Genomic DNA, 20,398 nt, shown 5'->3' with positions numbered 1-20,398 from the left:
AGTTGTCATATATACAATTCTATTTACAAATAAAAAAATTCAATATACATTTATATACATAATATACAAGAAAACAGAGTTTAGGCCAAATGAACAACCTACTCTTGTGTATAGATTGTGCATATTGTAAGAAAGAATATATAAACATTATTTATATTCAACCTGCTGAAACATTAACAATCGAGAGAATTTTATATACACATAGGGCTAATTTGTTTTCTTTAGTTAAACAGACATAAGTTCATTAAATGGATAGTAGTCTAATACCATATCTAATATGGAATACTAGTCTGCATTACTTCGAAAATCACTACATAATGATTTTTATGGGCGGAATGGGGAATTTTCTTTAGAATGTAAATTATATTTTTTCAAAATTAATATAGCAATTGAAAAAACAGTGCTGTCTCTCAAAATTAAATTAAATTTTGAATTTGGAAGGAAGGGTTTTTAAAAAATGATGTTCTTACCAAATAAAATAAGAGTCCTCTTTATATGTTCCCTCAAGACGGAAGTCAATACTTGTTGCTCCTTTATAGACCAAATCATTTACGATCTAAAGGTATAATAAGAAGCAACATGATTTTAGCATGTATATATGTCCATCAATCCCACATCTTTGTTTTAATTGTCAGGGCCTACTCCTTTATATACAGAGAGGCTCAGTCTATCAGTCAATCGGTCAGTTAGATATCAAGATAAGGCCTACCGTATTTGATTTCCTTGAGTTTATATAGTATTCTCAGTGTAAATTATCCTGTGTAGGGGCTAAGATCAGTGTCTATCAGAAAAGAATATAAAAACAGAAAAAATGTACTGAAATCATGCATGCAGATTACAAAAGAGCTCACAGGGATACAATTTCTGTTGTGACTTGACTATATATTATGATATGATTAAGATCTATATTACTCCTCTAACTGAGGTTGCATACCATTGCTATTTCTCATAGGGCATATTTTATTAGAAAGATTCATGTACTGCACTCCATGTATTGATAAACACACATGGTGAGAGACAATAACTGTCTTAATTTAGATAGATGTTTAAACAGAAAAGCTTTGTTATAATTATAAGTATAAAGATACTATCCAAAGCGGCCCATTGAGAATTTGGCATAAGTTTTATCAGTTTTAATCTAATTCCTAGTGAACAAGAAGAGAGAGGTTTCCTACTGACACTTACTTTTGGGTTCAAAGTTCCAGGAGCAGTCCTTCCATCGCGTAGTCCATATGGTAATGAGACTAGCGCGAGTTCTACATTATATAGCTCTCCTGAGCAGCACCTGTATCCACTTAAGACATTAAATGGCGCCGTTTATATGAAAAACGGAACCGCCATGTTGTAGGGTGTTAAAGCTTTAATAAACAAAGTGTAAGCGAAAAGCGGGTTGGTTCAAATATATACGAACTAAACACAAGAGCGAAAGAAGGCGGTTGTTTAAGATTTTGAAAATTGTTCCTAATGTGACCTTCATATAGAACGTTTATTTCAAAGTCGTGCTTTGAATAGTCCGTTAGTGGTGTAAAGTGCGATATGCTCATTCATAAGGTATCACTATTTGTATATTTGCGGGCGCCATCATTGAGGGGTGAAAACCGCCATACTGAAAGGTGTTTAAGCTTCAAATAAACAAGGGGCAAGTGAAAAAGAGGGTTGGCTCAAACATATACGAACCAAACCCGCGAGCGAGTAAAAAGAGGGTTATTTTAATCTTTCAAAACGTTCCATATGTAGCTTTTGTATATAACATTTTTGCAAAATCGTGCTGCGTATAATACGTTTGTAGTATCAAGTATGATGTACTCATTCATAATGTGTCACTATTTGTATTTATTTATTTATTTTTTCGGGCGCCATTTTAGAGTGGTAAGAAGCCCTATCCATTTACATATGAGCAAAATCCAAAAGCGGGTTGGTTCAAACATATACGAACCAAACACAAGAGCGAAAGAAGGTGGTTGTTTAAAGTTTTTTAAAATTGTTCCTAATGTGACCTTCATATATAACGTTTTTTTTCAAAGTCGTGCTTTGAATAGTCCGTTAGTGATGTAAACTGCGATATGCTCATCCATGAGGTATCACTATTTGTATATTTGCGGGCGCCATCATTGAGTAGTGAAAACCGCCATACTGAAAGGTGTTTAAGCTTCAAATAAACAAGGCGCAAGCGAAAAAGAGGGTTGGTTCAAACATATACGAACCAAACCCGCGAGAGAGTAGAAAGAGGGTTATTTTAATCTTTCAAAATGTTCCATATGTAGCTTTTGTATATAACATTTTTGCTAAATCGTGCTAAGTATAATACGTTTGTAGTATCAAGTACGATGCACTCATTCATAATGTGTTGCTATTTATATTTTTTTCCCAGCGCCATTTTAGAGTGGTGAGAAGCCCTATCCATTTACATATGAGCAAAATCCAATAAGAAGTGTAAAATTATTTGGATTACTCAAAGCCCCCAGCATGTATTTTATTATAAGTATTCAGGGTTGCCTCCGTATTATCCCAAGGGAAAATCAATTTATAGTGCATATCATAGTGTACTCGTTTACAAATTAAGCAGATTTTTTGACGCCATCGTTAAATAGGCTCAATAGTGAGAGCCCTATCCATTAGTATGTAATGACAAAAACCACGCGTCATTTTATGGTGGCTGAGGAAGTTCAAGTTTAAGACATGAAGACAAAAAGACCAATAATAATCATTATCGTGTGACGAAAAAGGTAGAAAACATTTAGTTACTATCACAACCTTGAACAGTCAGTCGCTGCAGTAAATCTTTTAACATCAATTATAATGCTAGTAGAGATGAGAGTAACGAGCTCGTATTGAATATGAACATGTAGAAGAGGAGGCACCATTCATTTAACAAAAAAAGGATGAATCCTTCTTCTGCAGGAGGCTTATTTAGGCACCATTTTGTAATGGTGTCTAATAACAGGTTTATAATGGATGAAAGATATTCAAAGACGGACCTCATCTTGTAACACCATTCTGTGGTATATAAAGAACATATAAGCCTTTACAGAGAGAGGGGAACACAGGAGAAAAGTGTGTTTGAAGGTGCAAATGCATCAATAGTGACTACAACCTAAGTATTAATACCAGATTTTAGGTGACATGAGGTCATTAATATCCCATTCAAAGTCTTCTAGTTTGCACAGTACATCTCTACTATCTTTAAGATAGGAAGGCAACTTTTTCACAAAAGGCTGTAAAAAGCCATCTACATATTCTGATAGTCGTTCTGTTGGTCCACCATTTCCCGAGATTATCGGTCTGCCTGGCGGAAACGCCCCCGCCTTATGTATTTTGGGGAGTATGTATATGCAGGGATATCTAGATTTCTGCACCTGTAGATAACGATATTCATGGTCAGATATCAATCCAGTCTCATGCCAGTCCGAAGGGTTTGCCTCCGTGCCGCCGCCTCTGGCCTCGGCTACGCTGGCACCATACCCTGTGGCGCCGCCAGCTCCGGCCTCGGCACTGGCCCTGGATCCGGCTTTGGACCCCAGCGCCGGGCGCAACGCCGTCGCTGACGCCAGACGGTGCCGAACCGGGACTGGTATCATAACTTCGGACAGGTGAGTTCTGCAAATAGTCCGAAGGGGTTACTCCCTCCCCTTCGAATCTACCCCTCCAGCCATGCCACCTCAGTATCACCACATGTCGGGGGAACACTTGGCACTTCTCCAGCAGGAAGTTGCGGCCCTCTTGGCCAAGGGGGCCATCGAGCGAGTTCTTACACCAGAAGTAGCTTGTGGTTGTTATTCCCACTACTTCTTGGTTCCAAAGAAGGACAAAGGTCTGCGCCCTATCTTAGACCTCCGGAACCTCAATCTCCTTCCTCCGGAAGGAGAAGTTCAAGATGCTCACGCTTGCTCAGGTCTTGACTACCCTAGACCCGCAAGCCTGGCTGGTAGGGTTGGACTTGCAGGATGCGTACTTTCATATCCCCATGCTGCCAGCCCACCGGCGTTACCTACGGTTCACGGTTGGCCACGAGCACTTTCAGTTCACCGTGCTCCCTTTTGGCCTTACTAGCGCCCCTTGGGTGTTCACCAAAGTGATGGCAGTGGTCGCAGCTCATATGTGCAGATCAGGGGTTTCAGTCTTCCCCCTATGTCGACGACTGGCTGTTGAAGGCAGGCTAGCCCCAGGCAGTCGTCTCCCACCTCCAAACTACGGCCGACCTCCTGCATTTGCTGGGGTTTTCCATCAACGTGCCGAAGTTGCACCTGATTCCCTCTCAGAAGCTCTTCTTCATCGGAGCGGTTCTGGATACGGTGCAGTTTCGGGTTTATCCTCCCGAACAGCGAGTCCAGGACATTCGGGCTATGATTCCAATCTTTTGGTCCTGGTCCTGGGTTTCGGTCAGGAAGACACTGAGGCTGCATGGCCTCCTGCATCCTGCTAATCGATCATGCCAGATGGCATATGCGGCTCTGCAGTGGGACCTGAAGTTCCAGTGGACGCAGCATCGGGGGAACCTGTCCGACTACGTCCAGATCTCGGAGGGCACTGCGCAGGACTTGCAGTGGTGGCTCACGAATCAGCGTTGGGTCAGCGGCAGTTCCCGCTCCCTTCCCCAACCGGAGCACACAGTAGAGACGGACGCGTCCCTCCTGGGATGGGGCGGCCACATGGGAGAGGCGGAGATCAGAGGCCTCTGGTCTCCGGTGGAGTCTAAGCTCCATATCAATCTTTTGGAGCTCAGGGCGATCCTACTTGGGGAGAGTAGTGCAGGTGTTCACAGACAACACCACCGCCATGTGGTACTGCAACAAACAGGGCGGGGTGGGGTCGTGGACCCTATGTCTCTGGACGTGGCTGGAATGTCAAGGCATTTCCTTGGTGGTTCAACACCTGGCAGGTACCCTCAACGCCAGGGCGGACGAACTCAGCCACAGGTGCATGTTGGATCATGAATGGCGTCTTCACTCGGAGGTGGTGCAAGGTCTCTTTCAGCAGTGGGGAGAACCGTGGTTATATCTATTCACCACCGAAGAGAACGCGCAATGTCAGCAGTTCTGCGCGTTGGAGTTTCCAAGGCGGGATTCACAAGGCGACACTTTTTGTCGCGAGTGGAGTTGCGGTCTGTTGTATGCCTTTCCGCCTATACCACTTCTGCCCAGAGTGCTGAAGAAGATCAGGCGCGACCGGGCCCAAGTCATTCTTGTGGCACTAGACTGGGCTCGAAGAGTTTGGTATCCCGAGCTACTCGGTATGAGCGTGGATCCCCCGATCCGACTGCCTCTTCGGGAGGATCTCCTGTCCCAGCAACAGGGGACAGTCCTCCACCCAAACCTGTCCAGCATCCACCTCATTACGTGGAGATTGAGCGACAGATAATTCTATTTGACTTGCCTCCCGAAGTCTGTAATGTGATTCTGGCAGCCAGGCGCCCTCCACGAAAACAGCATACGCCTGTCGGTGGAAATTGTTTGGGGCATGGTGCACAGCAAAATCTGTTGATTCTCTTGCTGCCCCTCTTTCTGAGGTCCTATTGTTCCTTCTTTCTTTGGCCCAGCATGGCTCTGCTTTGGGCACTATCAAGGGCTACCTCTCTGCTCTTTCAGCCTTTCTTAGGTTGCCTGATGTTGTCAATAGATTTCTCAAAGGCATTACTTACCTTTTCCCTCCTATTCCTTTTGTGATGCCTCAATGGGACTTGAACCTGGTTCTCACATACCTGATGTGCGCTCCATTTGAGCCTCTTCGTAACTGTCCTTTGCGGTTATTGACTTTGAAAACTGTCTTCCTGGTGGCCATCACCTCCGCTCGGCGGGTGAGTGAGCTCCAGGCTCTTTCCTGCAAACCTCCTTTCTTGGCGATACATCCGGACAAGGTTGTGCTGCGACCGCGTCCCTCCTTTCTACCAAAAGTAGTCTCTGCCTTTCATCTCGGGCAAACTGTCACTCTGCCCACTTTCTTTCCGCTTCCGCACCCTTCAAGAGAAGAGGAGAGGCTCCACCGTCTGGACCCAAAACGTGCGCTTTTGTTCTATCTCAACCGCACACAACGATTCCGGGTGGATGTCCAGCTCTTTGTTGGCTACGTGGGCGCCAAGAAAGGCCGGGCTGTGCACAAGCGCACTATCTCCCGATGGGTTGTCTTGTGCACCCATTCTACCAGGGTGACAGCAGCTACCACAGCATTGGGACGCGGTGTCCTCCTGCAAGACATCTGTCAGGCGGCCACTTGGGCCTCGTTGCATACTTTGACTAAGCACTATTGCCTTGACAGTCAGGTCCGGAGAGACGGCTTCTTTGGCCGTTCGGTTCTCCGTGACTTGCTGGTGTAATCTCACTTTGCAGACCCACCACCGGGGTTGGTGTTGCTTGGGTATGTATTCTAAGGTAAGGAATCTATCACTAACGTGTCTCTTTCAGATGCACAAGTTACTTACTTGTGTAACGATATATCTGTAAGAGACATTAGTTAGTGATAGATTACTTACCGCCCGCCCATCCTCCCCGTTCTGCGAACTGTTCTCTAGGATTCAGGTCATCCCTTTCAGAGCCCTAGTTCTATTGCCTCAGTAGTCGGTCTCTGACATGGCTCTGGGCTTCTGGCGCGAAAACGTTGTGTGCAGAACTGACGTGGGCGCGTCTAAGTAGCTCTGACGACGTCGTTTCGGCGAGTGCTTCCTCCACTTTAGGAACATGCACTAATATAAATATGATAAATCCGAAGTCAAAAAAATGACACATTCTCTGTTTTCAGCATCCAATAGGATTTCAGTAAACTCCTGGGAGCAGGTATAACCCTAGTTTCTCACGTCTTCACAATAGACCACAGAAATAAGTCCTTGAAAAAGATACTTCATCTACATCTTGCGGTTCAGGCAGTTTGTCCTGTTAGTTATGCTTCCTGCCATCTCCTCTCGATGAGAACTCACTATCAGTTGTCTAGTACATAACAAAATACCTATTCATTAACTAACAGAAGGCTTCTGGGAAGTTACAGCATCTGAAGAGGAAAACATCTTGTGCACAACAACAGTTCTGCATGGTAAACAGGCCTTCCTGTTAATATGGCATCAGTAGCTAGGCTAACTTAAGTCAGTACATTATATCACTTCACTTGTTTGGTTGAAACACCTAGATACGTCTACCCACTAAAAAATGTGCATTGATTATACGGGTGTTATTTTACACAAACCTTTGCATTTTTTGGTTAAATGTGTTTTTATTTATAAAATGAAATTCACTCCAGCAATAGTAAGTTTGATAGAGCTACATTGGCTACAAAATCGTTTAAAGTGCTAGGAAAATATGAGTCGATATAGTTAACAAGGGGGACCCGATAAAGGTAGCTTAGGACCACGGGTATATCATGTCATTTAGAGAACAATGGTCCTTAGCATAAATTGAATTGGAAAGGAACTGTTGCAGCATAGACTACAATGAGACCTATGTGTATTCCTCCTAAGTCCAGCCGGACAAAGGAACATTTATTCTAAAGTATTAATAGAATTAAGAAAATGAAGAGTAATTAAACAAGGGGCACAATCCTGTACCAAGTTTTCAAAAGAGGAGACAAGAAAGTCAGATTAAAGTAGAAGAAAATAACAGGCAAAAGGTTTTGGAGCAAACAAGGGGGCTTACAAAACAATAATCAACTCAAGTAAGCACAACCCAGCAGAAACCACAAAACATTTTCACAGTGGATAAAATTGTGGTACTGTAATAGAAAGTCGACGACGTTTCGATCCCTAGCTCCTATTACTGTGGGATCATCATCAGGACTAAAATTTGAGAAGGAGTTGCCTGGTATAAATTGGCAATGCCTGTTAACATAAATTTAGGAAAAAAGGGGGAGAAAAAACAGACAAAACAAATTGGTTCAGCAGTTTGATTTGGCGTACATAAAACAACAATTGTGAGGTCCAAGGACGTGCCTCATGCATATGGTGAGTGTTGACGCTTTTAGAAAGGTACATGAGCGCGGGTGTGGAGAAAACATCCATTAGGTAGTGCTGAGCGCCGCCGCTGAAGAAGCTGAAACTCAAGTGAGTCGTGGAGGTAGTGGTTCGCGTGCGTGACCAGGTTGCGTTCATGTGGCTAGATGCTGATCATGCGCTGAGCATCGTAGGTGAAATCGTGCCTATGGTTTGAAGGAGTTGATTAAGGCTTGGCCGAAGAAGTTATTAACTTGTAAGGTGGATTGCATACAACACGCAGTAAAATTGAACCAATTTACCTAAGAGTATCGGCGAGAGAAAAAAATAGTTTGAACTCGCAGCAGGGCTCGATTGAGCAGGGCGATCAATTGCTGTAGGCGGACGCTGTGATTGGGAAGGGAGAGGGACGTTTGAGAGATGTGACACAAGGGGAGATGCAAAGGCCGTGATTGTGAAGTCTGACGGCTTACCGTTGGAACAAGAAGGATAATGTTCCGATGGGGCGGTTAATGGGACGCGGTCATCCACGTGAGTGATTGACGATAACAATAATGGCTGCGTCTTGATTACAGTTACAGAGCTAAAGTTGGGGGGCGAAGAAAGAATAGTGATGGACGGGAGATGAGAACGTGATGTCCAGCCAGGGAATGAATTGAGACAGGCTTACCTACTAGGGTTGGCTCTGTGGGAGATAGTACGAGAACGTCCAAAGGAAACAACGAACGGCAGCTGCAATGGCTGTCCGTTAGTGGATACGAGCTGAATTGGAAAAGAGGAGCTCGTTAGAGGACATTTAGGGATGGGATAGTAACGGGTGTGTTTGGTCATGTGAGCGCTTACCTCAACAGAGTCTCAATGGAACGTGTGTGGGCGTCCGATGTGGCCTTCGATGTGGACTGGGCTCGGAGGCATTGGTGCGGTTTAAACACCGCGAGAGAGTGAAAATAGTAGTAGGACTGCGCGAAGGACCGTGTAAGGGAGTGAAAATAGTGGTAGGACTGTGCCAGGAAGTTAAACGATGGCGGGGGACATTGTGGAGTGGGGAAAAGTGAATGTGACTGTTTAAAACAATGCGGTTATACTAGTTACAATCAACATGAGTTAATTACAAAAACAAGTGATTAAAACCAAAGTTAAATTGACAACAAGATAATTCAGTTGGGCTACCTCTGTAGCTAGGATGAAGGGCGATTGACCAAAGCGCCAAATTAGGACATCATGATCAACCATGAAAAACCTTGAATACACAAGTACAACCAGGAATTTTTTAGCAAATTTAGAAAGTATAAGATGTGTGATTGCTGGAAGGGAAAGTTCATTATTATTGGAAAGGTTCTTAAAGCAGTGTTGTCCAATCTTCTGTCCTGTTCAGGCCATTGCGAATTGAGTCATAGGTGATGATAGATTTAAGTTCTTCTCGGTTCAGTAGTTGGGCAATGTTGCCTCCACGCTGTGGTAGTTTCAGAACTTTTAAAACTGTCCAGCGAATTTCATCTTCATTGTGATTGGCCTCTGTGAAGTGCTCGACCAGAGGCGCATTTGGAGTCCTGCATCGTATTCTGCTTCTGTGTTGGCAGATTCTTGTCTTTACTTTCTGTGTGGTTTGCCCAATGTAGATTTTATGACATGGGCAATAGATGAGATAGATTACATTTGATGTATTGCAGTTAGAGAAAGAGTGGCAAAGTGAAGTAATGTTATTGAAAGTGAAACTTCTACCCTCAATGGTAAATGCACAAACATTACAACAACCGCATTTGAAATGACCAATGATGGGGGAAAGGCCTCAAACAACATCAAGAGTAGAAGCATTGACAGGAGAGGGCAAAGAAGCTCGGATAAGATGATCCTTCAAATTTTTGTTCTTTTTAAATGCGGACAAAGGTTTCTCTAGTGCTAGATTACCTACATTCAAGATCGGCCAATGATGGAGTATCATCTTCCTCAATTTGTTTGAGACTGGAGAGAATGTTGTCACACATGCTAATCTTTGTGTTTCTTTTTTGGGTTTGGGGGTCAGCAGGACTTCCCTTGGGCAATACCATGCGCGTTTTGAAGCATTTTTCACTATTTTTCTAGGGTAACCTCTAGCTTTCAATTTCGCCGAAAGATAGTTTGCCTCTCTGAAATAGTCAGTTTTGCAAGAGCAATTCCTCCTAATTCGTAAGAATTGAGAGTAGGGCAATGAGTCCCTAAGGGCCCTAGGATGATTGCTAGTGTAGTTCAACAATGTGTTACGCTCTGTAGGTTTGCGGTATAGGCGTGTAAGAAGTTCACCTTCCTGGTGGAAAATTGTGAGATCTAAGAAGGCAATTGAATTTTTGTCAGTCGTGATGGTAAAGGAGAGGCCTGAACAGTTGTTGTTCATCCAATGTACAAATAAGGGCAGGGTTTCTGTGTTTTTTTTCCAAATGATGAAAATATCATCTATGTATCTGCGCCAAAGGCCGATACAAGGAAAAAAAGGGTTTGAATCCGTGAGAATCACATTTATTTCTAGTTGGTCCATAAACAACACTGCCAGATTTGGGGCAAAAATTGCACCCATGGAAGTGCCTTTTATTTGCTGGTAAAATTTGTTTGTTGAATAACAACTGTTCAGGCCTCTCCTTTACCAGGTGAACTTCTTACACGCCTATACCGCAAACCTACAGAGCGTAACACATTGTTGAACTACACTAGCAATCATCCTAGGGCCCTTAGGGACTCATTGCCCTACTCTCAATTCTTACGAATTAGGAGGAATTGCTCTTGCAAAACTGACTATTTCAGAGAGGCAAACTATCTTTCGGCGAAATTGAAAGCTAGAGGTTACCCTAGAAAAATAGTGAAAAATGCTTCAAAACGCGCATGGTATTGCCCAAGGGAAGTCCTGCTGACCCCCAAACCCAAAAAAGAAACACAAAGATTAGCATGTGTGACAACATTCTCTCCAGTCTCAAACAAATTGAGGAAGATGATACTCCATCATTGGCCGATCTTGAATGTAGGTAATCTAGCACTAGAGAAACCTTTGTTCGCATTTAAAAAGAACAAAAATTTGAAGGATCATCTTATCCGAGCTTCTTTGCCCTCTCCTGTCAATGCTTCTACTCTTGATGTTGTTTGAGGCCTTTCCCCCATCATTGGTCATTTCAAATGCGGTTGTTGTAATGTTTGTGCATTTACCATTGAGGGTAGAAGTTTCACTTTCAATAACATTACTTCACTTTGCCACTCTTTCTCTAACTGCAATACATCAAATGTAATCTATCTCATCAATTGCCCATGTCATAAAATCTACATTGGGCAAACCACACAGAAAGTAAAGACAAGAATCTGCCAACACAGAAGCAGAATACGATGCAGGACTTCAAATGCGCCTCTGGTCGAGCACTTCACAGAGGCCAATCACAATGAAGATGAAATTCGCTGGACAGTTTTAAAAGTTCTGAAACTACCACAGCGTGGAGGCAACATTGCCCAACTACTGAACCGAGAAGAACTTAAATCTATCATCACCTATGACTCAATTCGCAATGGCCTGAACAGGACAGAAGATTGGACAACACTGCTTTAAGAACCTTTCCAATAATAATGAACTTTCCCTTCCAGCAATCACACATCTTATACTTTCTAAATTTGCTAAAAAATTCCTGGTTGTACTTGTGTATTCAAGGTTTTTCATGGTTGATCATGATGTCCTAATTTGGCGCTTTGGTCAATCACCCTTCATCCTAGCTACAGAGGTAGCCCAACTGAATTATCTTGTTGTCAATTTAACTTTGGTTTTAATCACTTGTTTTTGTAATTAACTCATGTTGATTGTAACTAGTATAACCGCATTGTTTTAAACAGTCACATTCACTTTTCCCCACTCCACAATGTCCCCCGCCATCGTTTAACTTCCTGGCACAGTCCTACCACTATTTTCACTCCCTTACACGGTCCTTCGCGCAGTCCTACTACTATTTTCACTCTCTCGCGGTGTTTAAACCGCACCAATGCCTCCGAGCCCAGTCCACATCGAAGGCCACATCGGACGCCCACACACGTTCCATTGAGACTCTGTTGAGGTAAGCGCTCACATGACCAAACACACCCGTTACTATCCCATCCCTAAACGTCCTCTAACGAGCTCCTCTTTTCCAATTCAGCTCGTATCCACTAACGGACAGCCATTGCAGCTGCCGTTCGTTGTTTCCTTTGGACGTTCTCGTACTATCTCCCACAGAGCCAACCCTAGTAGGTAAGCCTGTCTCAATTTATTTCCTGGCTGGACATCACGTTCTCATCTCCCGTCCCTCAATATTCTTTCTTCGCCCCCCAACTTTAGCTCTGTAACTGTAATCAAGACGCAGCCATTATTGTTATCATCAATCACTCACGTGGATGACCGCGTCCCATTAACCGCCCCATCGGAACATTATCCTTCTTGTTCCAACGGTAAGCCGTCAGACTTCACAGTCACGGCCTTTGCATCTCCCCTTGTGTCACATCTCTCAAACGTCCCTCTCCCTTCCCAATCACAGCGTCCGCCTACAGCAATTGATCGCCCTGCTCAATCGAGCCCTGCTGCGAGTTCAAACTATTTTTTTCTCTCGCCGATACTCTTAGGTAAATTGGTTCAATTTTACAGCGTGTTGTATGCAATCCACCTTACAAGTTAATAACTTCTTCGGCCAAGCCTTAATCAAATCCTTCAAACCATAGGCACGATTTCACCTACGATGCTCAGCGCATGATCAGCATCTAGCCACATGAACGCAACCTGGCCACACACGCGAACCACTACCTCCACGACTCACTTGAGTTTCAGCTTCTTCAGCGGTGGCGCTCAGCACTACCTAATGGATGTTTTCTCCACACCCGCGCTCATGTACCTTTCTAAAAGCGTCAACACTCACCATATGCATGAGGCACGTCCTTGGACCTCACAATTGTTGTTTTATGTACGCCAAATCAAACTGCTGAACCAATTTGTTTTGTCTGTTTTTTCTCCCCCTTTTTTCCTAAATTTATGTTAACAGGCATTGCCAATTTATACCAGGCAACTCCTTCTCAAATTTTAGTCCTGATGATGATCCCACAGTAATAGGAGCTAGGGATCGAAACGTCGTCGACTTTCTATTACAGTACCACAATTTTATCCACTGTGAAAATGTTTTGTGGTTTCTGCTGGGTTGTGCTTACTTGAGTTGATTATTGTTTTGTAAGCCCCCTTGTTTGCTCCAAAACCTTTTGCCTGTTATTTTCTTCTACTTTAATCTGACTTTCTTGTCTCCTCTTTTGAAAACTTGGTACAGGATTGTGCCCTTGTTTAATTACTCTTCATTTTCTTAATTCTCTTAATACTTTAGAATAAATGTTCCTTTGTCCGGCTGGACTTAGGAGGAATACACATAGGTCTCATTGTAGTCTATGCTGCAACAGTTCCTTTCCAATTCAATTTATGCTAAGGACCATTGTTCTCTAAATTACAGGAAAATATGAGTATCGGCGTTAAGAAAACAGTATAGGGCTATATATTGAAGTGATGTTTTATGTAAATCAGATTAGACACAAAGGTCCCTATTCACAAGACTGGTGTGTAAGTGTTACTAACTCTTGTAGTACTGTTGGCTTACTCATGATTTTCAGCAACATCTTTGTGAATCTGGCCCTATGTTTAGTGGCGGGAGCAAACTCTATATATTACCTTTGGCATGGTAGTCAGTTTGGCTGACTGCAAAATATATCTGGTTCAAGATTGTCAAATTTGTTACGTTTCAAATTGAAAGTTAGATGAATGAGCTCTAGAAATCACTGGTTGCAGCGGAGCGGGTAGGTCTGCCACGAGGCTCCGAGCGGGAGCAGAGACACTACATTCTGTGTCTTAACACTTCAATGCTACTGATGAGGCAGAACTAAATACCTTAAATAGGTTGGCTTCCTCCCTTCGGATAACTGTCCCGTGGGAACAGTAAGTGGTAGGTATCGTTGCACCTTGCCACCCATTGTAGATAGTTTTTATCATTCACTCGGTCCTAAAGAATCGCCATTGATCACTTTTGACAACCTGAGGCGAGAAACATGTCAATCTGGGGGATGAGCGCGTTTTTGTCACATTATAACAAAACAGCAGCCCCCCCTTCTCCTTTTTAACTAGGTTAGGACCCTCTCAGAATAAAGTTTACCATAGAGGACTCCCTCACCTGTTTTAATACTCACTTTTCACATCTACACTCACTTAAGTCCCTCACACCCACGGCACCTATACGGCAAGGAACAGAAGATCTCTGATAAAGAGCCACTTTATGGGTGCCCGTCGGGCATTGCAGCGCTGGCCCGATGAGGAGCAGGCCCATATGATGAAGCATGACACCTAGCTTGCTGGGGTGTGTGAGGGCCCTAGTTCCGATAGGAGGAATTCCCCACCTCCTCGATACCTAGAGTACATATACAGGGTGGTTAATATACCACCAAGGAACTTCGTACCCTTCTCTTTTGACTCTAGAAATCACCATCACACCTCTCTCTTATGACCCCTTACCCCTTTGAATTCCTGATCTATGAAAATGTAGATAATACGCTACCTGTGACTGAAATTTTGACCGAATGAATTGACGACCTCTTTTATCTTTATGATGTTTACAGAAAACTGAATGCAGCTGCCTAAAACCTGTGAATGTTACCTGGTTCTATCCTGTTTACAATTATCACCTTATTCTTATATCCCTAGTCACTCTAAAGCTGCCAACAAGTGGCACATGGTGCCTAATTGATGGTCTGAATAGAACAAGGTGAGCATCACTGTGACGTCATGGCTTTGTAAAAAGATGGGGCCTATGGTCAGATTTTTCAAGGGCAGAACAATATAATGCACAGCCATCAGAAAACCTATAGTTCTTCATCTCTAAATAGGGGGAGAAACTGTGAGTTTGGAGGATAGGTGCACTGGGTACACAGTTCCACAAACTGTGTAGATATACAAAATGTTATGTAAAATGTTTCTGAAAACAATTGCAGATGTTTAGGAATACCCACAAATTAACGGTTTTGTGAATGTTTATTCCCTTTCCAGTACCCACACACTCTCCCCTCATTGGGAGCTGCATGTCCAAAACCTAAACTTACATGTAACTTTTTTTCTCCCCAGTTGCAAGTGGAGTTTTTAGCCAGAAATATCAGTAAATCTAATTCTAAAAACAGTATTTGGAATTTCAAACTTCAACTCTTTTAACACCTAAGTGAAACTTGGATGCACACTTTGTTTTGTGAATCACAATTTCAGATATGCTTTAGTTTATAGTTTGTAGAATAATGGTGAGTGTTCTGTTTCTGTCATGAAGTATTACCATATTTCTTTGATAAAATAAAGGATATAACAAAAATGGAAAAACCAAAACAAGCAAAATAGAATCTGTTTCTGTTTTACCTACATAGACACTGACTTGAATGTGTGATCAAAAACTCACTACAAATCCTTTCCAGCACAGTTATGTATAGAGCTGGGGTAATTATGCAAAATGTATAGATACAACCTTCTAATTAGTACCAGTCTCAGAAAATTTAAAAATTACTAAACTGCCCGCAATGGAAGGAAACAACTGCTGTCTATTTCTTTATTGGTGGCAAATGAATGTGTGGCAAATTAAGAAGTAAATTTAAAAAATACAAAATGCATCATTGTCATAGTGTTGATTATGGTGTTATGTACCTTCATTTTTAGGGCTACTAGATTTGGCTACTTCTTACTGTGAAAACAGACTGAAAAAGCTGTGCCAGCATATCATAAAGAGAGGAATTACTGTCGAGAATGCTTTCTCGTTGCTCTCTGCTGCTGTCCGATACGATGCAGAGGTAACTCCAAAACTTCTCTAACTTTGCCAAATGCCATGGAGCCTTGGACACAATTGTGGCTTTATGAACTGTCCAGTCGACCTTTCGTAGTATCCCAAAAAGAAATCATTGTTCACACACTACTTATTTTGAAATCATGTCATGTGTTATCTGTGTAATTTTGTAGTTCTGGTAGTGCTGGCTTTGGCACTCCAGACCTTTTGTACTAAATTATTTGCTTACCTGCTGATGTATGTCTCAGTAATAACTGACATTCTACATTTGTTTTTGCACGATATTAAATCAAATCAGAAGTACCAGCTATTTTTCTAAAAGCAACTTCTCTGTTTAGTGGCTCAGTTCATTCCTTTGATGTTTTTGCTATTCTTTTCATCTTTGCATTGATTTTACTGTATTTATCTTGTGCCAGAGCATCAATCCCCAGTGTTACTTCACAGTTCCAAATCACGGCATTGGTAGTGCTCTAATGCTTCTATTATAATCAGTCCAATATCTAATTGATTTTTGTTGTTTTACCTCTTTATCCAGTTACCAATCTGAGATTCAGGGCCAACTTATGGTGGATACAGGAAACTGATTACTTCTGCTTAACGTGCTCTGTTTTTAAAAAGCAAACAAACACATACTACTCTTGTACTGTCTACATTAGCATATATTTGATTAGCATCCCAAACAGACTGCAGTACCTAGGACACTATGCAGTAATTTGTAACTTGCACTAAATATGTGGGGAGTAAGGTGAAGCACAAGACTGTTGTGATCAGTAGTTGCACGTTAGTCCAGATCGAGATCACAATGCTCATGGTCCATGTCACACTACCTGTGAGTGACAAAACTGGGGGAGGCGTAAGGATTGAGCTAGTCCTGGAGACAAAGTAAGCGCTACTTACTATGTTTGAGGCAAATTTGAAGGTGGTCTTGAAGAGGGTAGATCTTATCTTGGAAGAGGGCATTTTAGTGTGTTGATGCAAGGAGTGAAAATCATCTCAAACATGGGGACTTGATTTGGTCGGGCAGTGACAGAAATGACTTGCTTGCCTCTCAACTGCAGTTCCACATTTTTACACAACAGAGTGTATAGCAGGAAAGCTTATTTTCCTATTTTACTTTTTAGCATCTTTTAGATCCTTGTAGTTTTCATACTTTTACGCAAGCCATTCACTGGGACCTCCCCACATGCTCCATAAAGAGAGCAGCAAGTAGAATATGTTACATTTGGATACCATGCACAGGTTGCTGAGACAGGAATACTCTTGAAGGTGTAGACGTAACCCATCCACCATTATTCCAGCTGCTTAGTTTCAGCCAGTGAGTGGCTGGGCCTAAGCTCCAACTTCAAGGGGACTGTTTGACTTATTCACTTTGTGGAGTGAAGGAGTTATTGGTAGGACTCTGCCATGTTTACCGAATGATGCAACTTTTTAAATAAAATGCTAAATAACAAGCAGGGGAAAATGAAAGTGTGAGATTAGGAGAGTCAATAGGGCAATAGCAGTCGGAGCTAAGGGTGTGGAGAAATACATTTGTGAATTGTACAGTGCATGCCATGTCCAGAAAAGAGAAGCTGTGGTTCAAAACTAATATAAAGTTTACATGTCGTGCTGGCACATACTGGTGGTAGTTGTATCCGTGTCCTGCTGCTCTCACAACGGAGGTATGAATGACATGGGGCAACCAATTATACCTTAAGTAGAAGCTAGATGTGTGTAGGCTGATGTCCTTGTGCGGCTGAAGGATTTGGAAACTGTACAACACAGAAATGCATGGGATGAAAACAAAACACTGTACTACTTTGATATCGCCAGATAAGGGTGAAGAAGAGAAAGGCAGGAGGTATTAAGGCCATTTACCCCATAAAACAAGCGGGCAACCTCACACGGCTTTGCTTGCGGAAGTTCACAACAATAAGTTTGTGACCAGAGACACTTATGTTTCTTTAAATCTTATTTCATTTTGTAGTAAAAAATGTAACGAAAACCCTTGTCAGAACAATGTATCTCGCAGGATACCACAACTATGCATCAGTTAAACTCCCTAGTATTTCCCCTTCAACCTGGTAGTCCCCCTCACGGAAAAAGGGTAAGTCACCCGAGATCTTCAGTCCAGTAGGTATATTTACCCCAGGCCCGATAGCTTCCCCATTCTCTCCGTACCTTCACCCACTTAGGGGCATCCTCTGCCTTCATAAACCTGCCGCTCTGTGGCCCTGCCCCAATCCATGTCAATTTGCTGCTGCTCCACACTGTGGCTCAGGCGGTCCCAACATGTGAACAAAATTGTGCTTGGCCACTATGAACCCCAGAGCAGACAGCAGTTGAGGGTATTTGCCGGTATTCTCTAACCCCTCAAACAGGATTGTCTTGAGACCAGAGACACTTGTGCCAAATTGACAAAGCAGGACCTAATGGATTCTATCCAAGGCCAGAAAAACAGAACTAATCCAGGCAGTAGAGAAAATGAAAAAAGACTAGAGCCTGGCCATCAAGGAAATACAAACAGAAGGTGTAATCTAGATGTGAAAGAATAAATATTAAAGAGATGTTGTTGGAATACGAATGTTGTGTGAACACCCCTGAGGCGGAAGCCGGGGGCCGTGTGAGTGCAACGCTGTGTTTTTAAAAAAAAAATCTTGTGTTGTGCGCTGCGTGTTGTTACTGTCAGCTTCTTGTAAACTTTGCACACGCTCTCTTATCTGTTCTGTTTTAAAATCTAAAGCGCATACCTTGCGCATTGTGCACCTGGCATTACTGACATCCTTGTCATTCCGCTCTACTCCCACCTCAGTTCCCCTCGTGGCCGGATTCCCTCCTCGCTCGGGAGACCTGCCATTGGGTTGAGCCGAGGGTGGCCGCCATCTTGGGAGAAGGCAGGGGTAGCGCTCTAGTTGCGGCTGCCTCCCACCCTCCTCTCCTCCCATAAAATGATCACTGCTCCCAGACGGCGCAGCGGGCGCGCCGAAGGCGCGCCAAAGGCAAGCCCGTCGGCGCCCGTCCGCAACCGGCCGGGACCAGGGGCCACGAACTCTGCCCCTATCATTAGGTATTCTTCCAGCCGGCTTCTCACTCTTCATGGTACCTGGCCCCTTATTCCCTCTACGCTCAGCCGTATCCAGGCACTCAACATTGCCACTTTTCTCTTGCCTAGTCAACCACTACCCGTTTCCCTTGCACATTCCCCCCCCCTTTCTTGTTCCCCGACGGCGGCTGCCGCCTACCTTCTCAATACTCGTTCAGCTGGCAGGCATCAGTTGGAACTCTATAATCTTCTTAACACCGAGTTACCCGATTTTTTATTTCTGACAGAAACTTGGTTCTCTGCTGATTCCCAGCCCGATGTCTTATCCGCTCTACCCGATTCTTATTACTCTCTACGAGCTGACCGCCCAGATGGGAAAGTCGGTGGGGGTGTAGCATTGATAATTCGGTCCACCCTCCAGTTCCAGCCCCTACCCTTCCCTCCCATACCTAAAATCGATTACATTGTGGCCCGCTCGGTGAATATTTCCATCCCTCTCACCATAGTCCTTGTCTACCGTCCTCCTCAAGTAATGCCCCACTTTCTACCTGCTCTGCAAGAACTCTTGGCTACTCTTGTAATCAACAATACGTCAGTTCTTCTGCTGGGTGATTTCAATTATTGGCCTGGCGATCCGAAAGAAGATCTGGCTTCCAAAGACTTCTCTGACACCCTTCGCTGCCTCAATTTTATCCCTCACATTCATGTCCCTACCCACACCCGCGGCCATATTCTTGACCAGATCTGGTCAGTAAATCGGACCCTTTCCCCAACCACTATTCTCCCTTGCACCTGGTCAGACCACTCGCTTATCTCTTTTTCCATCGATTTAGCAGTCACTGATAAATCCTCCCTGCCTAAGAATGTTTCTGCGCGTAACTGGAACCGGGTAGATTTCAACTCCCTCCATTCTTCGTTGAGGACCACCTCCCCGGACTTATCTGTTCTTCCCCTCGACCTTCAAGCAGACGCCATTAACACCTGGCTCTCTACCTCTTGTGACCGGATAGCTCCGCTCAGGACGGTCAAAGCTTGTCTTCTCCACGAAGCCAATAAATGGTTCTAGAGTGACCTCAAAACCCTCAAACTAGCTCTCCGCCAGTCTGAGCGTCAGTGGAGACGCAACTATTGCCCTTCCCTGAGGGATCAATATAGGTCTCTCCTCAACAACTATGAGAGAGCTATTCTCTTGGCGAAATCAGAATATTTCTCGGGTAAGATCTTATCAGCAGCTAACAAGCCCAAGGAAATTTTCTCAGTTGTTCATAACCTAGCCCTATCAGATCGAGTCAATCTCCACCCTACTCCTTCTCTTTCTCTCTGTCTTTCTCTCAACGACTACTAGAAAATTGCTAACATTAAGCGGAACATCCCCTCACCGTCTTCCTACCCTCCCCCCTTCTCCCCCCATCCTTTGCTTTCTTCCCTCACCCATTTCCCACCTATCTCCAAAGAATCTTTCTTGGCTCTGCTCAGGAAAGTCAAATCAGGCTCGCCTGCTGATTTTGCCCCAGCTCGAATCCTCACGGAGCTATTTGTTGGCTGCCCCGACCCCCCTTTGTCCTTTCTTAACCTATCTATTTCTCTGGGAACGGTTCCTCCACAGTTCAAATCAGCCACTGTCATCCCCATTCTAAAAAAGCCTGGCTC

At 43.6% G+C, this 20,398-nt stretch overlaps 1 protein-coding gene across 5 annotated transcripts in view; it reads left to right on the top strand.

Annotated features, from left to right (window-relative positions):
* Positions 1-20,398, top strand: part of RCBTB1 (RCC1 and BTB domain containing protein 1) — a 440,760-nt gene that overhangs the window by 335,678 nt on the left and 84,684 nt on the right. For all 5 annotated transcript variants that reach the window (XM_085621918.1, XM_085621921.1, XM_085621919.1 and 2 more), the window contains one exon: positions 15,603-15,733. In XM_085621918.1, coding sequence (XP_085478044.1) covers positions 15,603-15,733 — 131 coding nt within the window. The remainder of the gene's footprint in view (positions 1-15,602; positions 15,734-20,398) is intronic.

Source organism: Triturus cristatus, chromosome 8, assembly GCF_964204655.1.
Source record: "Triturus cristatus chromosome 8, aTriCri1.1, whole genome shotgun sequence".
In the NCBI taxonomy this organism is placed as follows: domain Eukaryota; kingdom Metazoa; phylum Chordata; class Amphibia; order Caudata; family Salamandridae; genus Triturus; species Triturus cristatus.
The sequence above is the reverse complement of the archived record's forward strand: the minus strand, read 5'-3'. Positions and strand labels throughout refer to the sequence as shown.